Genomic DNA, 9,147 nt, shown 5'->3' on the forward strand with positions numbered 1-9,147 from the left:
CCCACACCAAAACAACTACAACAAAAAATCCTGCAAACACAACCTCTCAAACTTCAGACTTCCACAACCAGGTAATTTWCGCCACACATTGGCTCCATTCTGCCAGTAAATTAACAGCCATAATAAAGAGGTCATTCAACAGCCATTAAAGCACTAAAATTGAGAGCACTCCGTTCATCAATTGGCTTACCAAATAAAACGCAGTAAGATCGTCCCGCACTAATGCAAGCCAATTCCTCTCTTCCAACAACAGAACCTGGGATCTAATAACCAGACTCCAAAGACCACTCAGAACAGTTCCTATAGCATTGAAAAGGCCCAATTTTTAACATATTTGGCAGGGGAAAAAAACCAGAAATAGATACATGATACTATTTGAAGCCTAAAACATTCATTTTAATGTATACACATTTCCTAATATTTCTCAGCTATAAATTTAACAACACAAAGAGGTCCAACTCAGACCATAAGCCCCTCTTACAAGATAAGATGTTGAATAAAGTTTTCAAAAAAACCACAGAACATGACTTGATACATTCTTTTGAAATTGCTCATTAACATCCTTGTTTCAATTCTGAGCTGTACAGGTCAATAATTGTGCCTGGGATTGATGACCAAGAGAAAACAAAATAGAATACATAGTCCTCCATGTATTATCTTTCTAGAACTGAAGGAAGTGAATGGAATTTGTTGGCATATGGAGACCTAGATTAGAATTCTTTCTTGGCCACAGTACAGTGTCTCCCAAGAACTTATAAATCAACTAYTTACACAAATGGCTGCATTTATGTTGAAGCAGTCAGGAATTTCACAGGATTACTGCTGGTTTTCTGGACAYCAAGCTTCACAGCCAAGTTTAAGAATTGTTAATGTCTATGAACAATGCAGCTCACCTCGAACACCTAACTTGAGGGAAGAAACTGGTATTTGTRCTTGATCGTGTCTTTTTAAAAATTTGTTTGTATACAGCACCATTAAAGCTCTTTTTCCACCTCAAATATTGTTGCAATAYGGTGATGCAAGTAATTGCTTTTAGTTAGATATTTAAGACCAAAGAATAAAGAAATACCCAAATAAAACAGTAATCACTTACTACTGAAATATCAAGTCACGTGACTTGCAGCCAACTAATAGAGAAGTAGTCAATTTAAATGATTGTTAAGTTACACAAATTACAATTCATACCGAACCATAGATAGGAGAACATTAGGAAAGCAGTGGAATCAAGAAAGAAAAAAACAACTCTTAATCTCTCTGATACTCGTTTTTCAAAGACAGCACCTCCAGATGGGGCATGAATTCAGCACTGATTCAGGAGACAAGAACTCCACTAAATCAACAACAAAACTCCTTGCAACAGTCCAGGTTTCACTTGGAAATCTTGCTGAAATACCAGCCAAGCCCAGCCTTGATTAGACTGCAATGAGATCATAGCTTGAGGAGGTATATAGCTTTAGGCTCTTGTAAAGCTGATACTAAAGAGAAACTTATTTAAATGATACATCAATCTTTCCTGCAATGCATAAACTAGAATGTTYACATATTTATTAAAATAATATGAATACAGCTGACTGCAGAACAAGTTCAGAGTTCCTAAGGATATTGTTATACAGGAAGTGAAATTACTTTCTATCCACCACCCACAATCAATAGTATGAATGACACCACAAGTTGAGGATCTCAGATAAGAGCACTTTTACTTTAAAGTAATCAAGATAATGCAGCTATGGGAGATTTTCACGAGATTCACACTTGAGCGCTCTGACTTTTCATTTTCATTATTTCCAGTAAGATCGCCCTCTTCATATGTTGTGTCTTTAAAAAAGAGAAAAATAGAAACTGAGGCTTTTGAGACTTCTAATTAATGTCCTCAAAGTTTTCATTTCACCTTCTCTTGAAATATACATGTTGCTAAAAAAAGCAAGTCCTTTCTTTCAAGATGTCAAATTAGGCAAGAACAAGCTGCCTTTGGGCAAWTTTTTTGGAATGTTATCACACACACATGCAGAGATCAGAAAGAATGTCAAGAATTTTTTTAAAGGGACATTAAAAAATARTGGTGTGCAAGACAGTGACAATGCTAAATGACTTTTTTCTTAAATACTAGCAACACCATTTGCACGTGGGTGGGGCAAGTTTTAGAAGACCAGCTATGTTCAAAGATCAAGCAAGCTGTATCATGCACCCCTTTTCTTTGTGACTATTGCAGCAATAACAAAAAGGGCAAAGGAAAACAAAATWAAAAAGTTTGCGCCTGGCAGGTGAGCTTGATACTCTGCCTACCTGGTTCTATTTCTGGACTATTTCTSTCCAAGTCCTGTTTCAGTTACAGAAAGAAATGCTACTGTGAAATGGGGAAGTCTGCTCGGCCCACTGCTGGGCACCAGCAGCATGACTGTGCACTGATCTCTCCCAGGGCACAGCGCTTCCCTCACAGCATCAATCATGGCATGGTTTGGGCTGGAAGGGACCTTTAAAGGTCATCCAGTGCAACCTCGCTGCAATGAGCAGAGACAAAACTACAGCAGCTGAGCACACGCTTATACCCTTGGTAAGGCTGGACATATTTTCTGCTTTTTAGCATGCCTTCCCTTCTCTCTGATTATTGGCAATTTGGTGGATCAAAGGATATTCTTGTTTTAATTGACTTGATTTCCAGCTAAAAAATTCCCAAATAGTATTTGTCCTAGACTGTCCCTACAACACCCATAAAAAAATTTCCCCTCCTGTCAGCAAGTGAAATAGTGACACAAGTGAAAAACTGAGAGGTATATTACACAGAAAGTGCTGAAAAGTTAACAACACACAGTTGCTTGTGAATTTTTCAATTATGGTATTTTTTGGTGCTACTTCTCTGGCAGCTGTGCCATATATGCTAAGGAAAGCAGGAAATATTTACAAACACAGACTTTCTAGCATTTACATAAAGGTGCAACTTTCTTCAAAGGCTGATCTTCTTTTTGAGACTATGGAAACAGAGACAGGCAGAATTTTAGAAATCCCCCTTAAGCAGCTGCTATCTGAGACTCCATTCACACCTTGTCACATTCCTCTCAGAGTTGGCAGCTGTGGTCATCCACCCTCACTTCCCCAGAGATGCTCTGGGCTACAGTGAGATGGAGCTTCATAGCTAGCTAATGCATAAGCACAGTTTGAATCCACAAACCCCGGAGTTTTTCCACAGATCCTGAAGGATTTAGTCCACTGTGTTTTCTTGGGTTGCCCACTGACAGGCCACCAGTCTACCTGAGAAGGAAGGACACACACCACGAGGAGAGAAGTGCAGGTGAAATGGCATCTCCTCATCTATGGCAGCCCAGTGATCCCCACTCAGGAACAGGGTCACTCAAGTTCACGGCTCTCTTCAGCTGAGAAGAGACAAACTTTAAATCTCCTCTAAGGAGGGACTCTTGTAACCACTTGGTATTAAATTATTCTTCCCAGTAGCTTTCCACCACTAGAAGCAGTACAGTAAAAAACCAAAACACTATGCTGGGTGGACCAAATCAAGATAGAAAATTTTTCAGCTAAAGAATTGTAGTCCTGGGCACACAAGTTCCAATCACTTGTTTCAAAACTAGCTCTATACCATTGTATTGAACAATGGATACTGAAAATACACTCCAAAATTTAAATTCAAGGATTCATGTTCTCTCTTATTCCTAGGACTGCACAGATGGACCCAGATTTCTCTTCCACACAGCAGTGCAGCTGTGGTTCTATTTAATTATTCCCTTGCAACAGACCCAGTTTAAAAGGTTCCCAGGCACAGCCACTTCTCTCCACATACCACAGCCACATCCTCATGCCACAAATACTTAGGCCTGTTACTTAATACCTAGGTAACATTATGAATAAGTATCACTGATCAGTCTTTAGATGTAGCACTTACTAGCCATTACCAGAAAAGTGGAATTATTTGAATTGGCACTTAATAGCTAGAACATACACAGTAAAACAGCTCTTTTCTCCTTTCCTCAAATGCTCCCGGGTTTGCTATTCTGTAATTCAGGACACTGGTAAGCGGCCAACAGACTTGCAGTCATTTTTCAGCATATACATTTGACACTGTTGTTTCTTGAAAAACAGCACTAAGGAAGTGATCTAGAAACAGATGGTTTGAAACTCCTAACTTGGAAAGTTCATAACAGTTGTTTCAAGGGTAGAAGAGAACCAACTAGAAAACTCACAACAAAAACAGCTGAAAAATAAGATTAGAATAATTTCTGCTGTGGATGAAACAGGATTTCTTGACCTCTGACACTCTCTRGCACTTTCAAAATGGGAACAGGCAGAGTCCAGAAGACTTGCAGACAAAAACATATATATAACTTTCTGACAGATCTTGAGCAAAAAGTGCTTTGCTAATGTGATTTTTTTTTCACTACAACATATGGATCTATTTTAATGTGTTTTCACTGTGTAACATGAAAGCTGTCTTGACTGCAAAACCCAACAATTACAGAGAATGGGGGCTCTTAAGTCAAAACACATCCAGATGAAAAACATTTTTGAGAAAACGTGATGCATTTCTTTAACTCATGTCCAATACACTGAGATTAAAGCTATGAGTACACAAGGACTAAAAAAAAAAACCGAAAGAGAAAAAAATAAGGCAACCAGAGAGTGCATATATAACCAAGCACGCCCCCCCCCTCCCCCCCCCGTCTTCAGTGCATGGATTTGGTCACTATCCACAAGACCTTTTTGTTTAAGGAAGAAGGGACAAACAAAAGGCTACCCTAATTACTCAGAATTTGCAAGTGCAACGGCAGCGGAGAAAACTCAGCCCCGGAGCCGGGAGTTTCAGTCTCCATAGCCTCCTGAACGCCAGGAGCCGGGAGCGAAAACAGGGAGGGAACAGCCCAACACAGGGTTTCGGGTCCGCAGCCACTTACCAGCGCCCAAAACGACAACGCCGGCTTTTTACTGGGGCGCACTAGCGGCCAGAAGCGACACCTCAGAGCCGCCAGGCTGCCTGCACCCAGCAACCTGTTGCCCCCAGAGCTGCTGGGATGAGCCCCGCACCCGGCGGYACCGCTCTCCGGGCGGCCCTGGAGCACCCCGGAGAGAGCCGGCCCGGCGACACCTGCGCGGGGCGCGCTGCCCCGCGGTACCTGCGCCCCGGGCTGCGGCCAGGCGGTGCGGCCAGSCTGTCACCGCCGCGGGCACGGCAAAATGGAGCCGGCCGGACCCACCTCCCCCCAGCTCCAGCGCCTCTCACCTTGGTGATGATGAGGGGCTCCCCGTGCTCCCGTCCGCCCTTCAGGGTGAAGCCCCAGGGAGCCCCGCCGGTCAGCTGCACCTCCACCAGCTTGTAGCCCTCAGCTGCCCGCTGCTCCACCATCACCATCACGGGCCCCGGTTCCACCAGCCCGGCGCCGAGCCGCGAGTCGCCGACGGCCAGCCGCTCCCGCACGCCCCGCAGCCCCAGGTCCTCCATGGAGCGCCCGCCGCCGCCGGGGCTGGCTCGCCTCTGCCGGCCGCTCCCCGGTGCGCGCCAGCCGGCGGCCGCCCGCGGAGCCACCTACCCGCCCCGCAGCGCCGGCCGGCCCGGCCCCATCGGCGGCGAGAGAGGGCTGCTCCGCCCGCCCCCTCCTCCTCCCCCGCAGCCCGCGGTATTGTCTCACGCCGAGGCCGGAGCCCGGCGGTGGGGGGGCGGCTCCAACTTGTGGCAACTTGGCGGCGGGGCGAACACCTCCGAGCAACGGGGCGCTGGGAGGAGCGCAGCCGGGAGASGCGCCTCCGCCTCCTCTTCGCCTCGAAAAGAGGGCGAAAACCGTGTTCCACCAGCGGGGCAGCCGCTCGCCCCTCCCAGAAAGCGGCAGCCCCGCAGCGCGATCCCCCGGCCGAGGAGGAGGGGAGGGGAGGGGACCAGCCCTGGGCCGGCCGCCAGACAAAGGCAGCGGCGAGAACGTCCGGGAGCCCCGAGTCACCCCGGGGCCGTGCCCCTGTCGCCCCCGCCCCACCACACGCAGGGGTGGCCGCCCCTCCCCTCCACCCCCGTTCCCGAACAAAAGCGGCGAGCAGGTGGAGGGCGGGGTGAAAGGGCAGCCGGCGGCTGTGGCCGTCCCCGGCCAGGGACGCCCCGCCTTCGCCGCGCCAGGCGGCGGGGGGCCGGGGTGGGGAGCGCAGGGAGGGMTGGCTCTTCCCGTCTGGCCGCGGTGTTCGGGGAGGGGGAAGCCGGGCAATGCGGAGGGYAGGTCAGGGGGCAGCCGCGGTGGGAGCCGGGGGAAGGAGGGAAAGGAGACGCTTTCCGGCGGACTCTCCCTGGGCACCATCCGGCCCGCCCTGCCTCCAGCACCTGTGGGGCGGGAGGGGCTCCGGGCCGCGCTCTCCCGCCCAGCGCCCCTCACGGCAGCACAGCCCGGCCCGGCCCGGCCCTCAGAGCCGGAACGCACCGGACGGGCTGGGCGCCAAACCGGTGCGAAACCCTCAGCGAAAAAACGCAGTAGGGAAGAGATTTGGAGTCCCAGATTGATGGCAGAGTGCGAGGCGGGACTAGAAGTGCTAATCTGAAGGCAAATCTCAGGGTTGGGAAATAAATGCAGGGTTTGGGTTTCCCTGATACCTTCAATGAGTGTCGTGGTGAGGCTGGGAGTGACATTTTTTACAGTTCTCTCAGTTTAGTTGAATCACTTCACAGGAGGTTTTAGTTTCTTAAATCAGGACCAGGCTTGGCCTGGAGTACTGGTATGCCAGCACACAACCCTCCTTGGCATTTCACTACTCAGCAGGCAAAATGCTGCTTGATCTAAGACATAGGGAAATTTCTATTTCAGTTTCTGAAAGACTAGTGAACCTCAAGGTACTTTTTCATGTGACAAGTTCATGTCTCGTGGAGGTGCCTGGTATCTGCAGTGGGATTTTAAGGTTTTGTATATTGCTTTCTGAAAGTGACTATTAGGCCATTCTGATAATGTAATCTGATATTCTAACTCCTGCTTCAGTTGTTTTATTTCTCATAAAGCTCTCCTACCTTGAGCTGCACCTTGTTTTTTTTTTTTTTCTAAAGTATTTCCAGAGTTAGCTACAGGATGTTTCATCAATACCTAAAGAAAACTTTGGGTTCAGGATTGAGAACATATGAGTTATCAATCCCAGCAGCAGATCGGAGGTCATCTAGAAACAAGAAAAATACATGATTAGGATGATCGTTGTTCTGTTGTAATTAAGGAACAGAAGGAACAGTGGAGTGGGTACTCAAACTTGCACATCCGTCTGTGAGAATCCTGCAAAATACAAACCTAGGTATTGCATCAAGTTATTTAAGACTCTAATGACCTGCAGATCCTCAGTCTGATTTATTCTGTAATGATTTTYTATCATATAGGCAAGCAGATTTTTGCCTTTTTATAGTTTTCTCCATGTCCTGTCTCCTGTTCATGAAATCTGAGACAAAGTCTTGAGTTATGTTTGTGTAAAATATATCTCAGGTTGTCTTCAGAGCAATGTATACTCAGTAACATATAGCTGAAAGTTTTAAGAAGCTGCGGTATGGATTTGCTTTCTTTAAGTATGATAATGAAAGGAAGAGCCAGAATAATGATTTAAACTTTAGTGTATCCCCAAATATGCCCATTAAAATGAAAAGAAAATAGCTTACATCACTAATGAGAAGAGTAAATTCTTCTTCCAAAAATGCCTTCTCTGTTTATATTACTCCTTTGTCAACTGCCAAGCATTCATTTTTTATCTTGAACACTTTGTTGTCAATAAGAAATTCAAGATTTACATTACTGTTCTGGCTTTTAGATTTTGTCTTAAAAATTTAGTATTTAAGCATGATGAAGAAACCTAAGCTCAGATTTTAAAACTTGAAAATCTAGAGCCAGGAGCTGGCAGCCATTGAAAACTGTCGAACTTTGCTACGGTAATTACATCAGTGGAAGATGTGGACGTGTAGCTCTTGGGAAAGCAATTGTCAGAGAAGGAATATCTGAAAGCTTTCACACTCACTCTTAACTGGGCTTAAGAGAGACTCAGTGAAGAAGTTTCTAGCTAATGCTTGCTTAGAGCCTGATAGTCTGACACATTTGTCAAGCAGATCCTCAGCTTGTGGCTAATAGTTCAGCAGACTTCCTTTTTTTTGCCTTTTATCCTTTGCTGTTATCAATAAGGGACCACAAAGTAAAGTTCTTCATACATATGTTTGACAAGTCAAAGATATAAAGGAATTGTTTTTTGTCATATTGGTCAAATTTCTCTCATTTTTTTCTATCCCCTCTCTCTGTGAAATCTGAAGCTTGTTCAGAACTCAGCTGGAGACTTGTACTTGTGTTCTTCTTAAAATATTGTAATAATTTTACTATTTGAATTTCTGCAGCTTCTGCCAGCCTTCATAAGGTTTCAAATAGTGATAAAGAACAAAGGATTTATTGAATGGGTTTTAAAATATTACTTTTCATTTGTTTGATAAGAGAGCCAATGGCAATTGTATTTGTCTAACAAAAGCCTTGGTGACCAAATCCTCAGCTTTCTCCCTTGTCAAATGTCAGAAGTTACCAATAGAAGGCAGAAATGCAAGATACATCAGGGTGCCATAAATATATCAAAGGAAGTAACAGACTTTTTCACACTGTGGACAGAGAATGATGCTGCTATCAGCAACGTGGTATGAAAGAGATCACTGTGGAAAAAATATGTGCCAAAGATACATGTATCCAAGATACCTCACAGTGATACACAAAAGTTGCCCAAATAATTTCTCCTGCTGTGCAGAAGGAACTATCAGGCATGTTAAAGATGGTTCCCACGTACCCACATTGTGTGTCCCCGCTCTGTGAAACAAAAGCCTTCTGCAGTAAACCAGGCTCCTCCCACAGTACTTCATCTGTCGTCCTACCTTGGTACTTGAAGCTTAATTAACAATTTCAARTGAAATTTTGTTCTACAGAATTTATTCCACCTCCATTCTTTCGGTTGCACATATTGCATATCTGTTCCCTATTTAGTCATTGAGATTACAAAAACTGTGAATAAATTACTTTAAGGCAGGATTTTATTTGAACAGTATGATAYTGAGGCACAGCCTCTTTCACCTTTGTGGCTATACACCACATATCTTTTCCTTAAGGCACCACACCTTGCAGTGAATTGCACAGGATACCTTCGGGATGGCTCTAGACTGATTTTCTCTCAGTCCTG

General features: G+C 45.1%; 1 protein-coding gene across 2 annotated transcripts in view; it reads right to left on the reverse strand.

Annotated features, from left to right (window-relative positions):
• Positions 1-5,495, reverse strand: part of SHROOM2 (shroom family member 2) — a 114,541-nt gene extending 109,046 nt beyond the window's left edge. Inside the window, exon 1 of one of the 2 annotated variants that reach the window (XM_057389753.1) lies at positions 5,225-5,495. In XM_057389753.1, coding sequence (XP_057245736.1) covers positions 5,225-5,443 — 219 coding nt within the window. In that variant the 5' untranslated portion in view covers positions 5,444-5,495. The remainder of the gene's footprint in view (positions 1-5,224) is intronic. The other variant, XM_057389745.1, reaches the window with a different exon arrangement.
• Between the last annotated feature and the right edge of the window lie 3,652 nt (positions 5,496-9,147).

This window comes from Malurus melanocephalus, unplaced genomic scaffold, assembly GCF_030028575.1.
Source record: "Malurus melanocephalus ecotype Western Australia unplaced genomic scaffold, MMel_1.1 scaffold_1, whole genome shotgun sequence".
Taxonomy (NCBI): Eukaryota; Metazoa; Chordata; class Aves; order Passeriformes; family Maluridae; genus Malurus; species Malurus melanocephalus.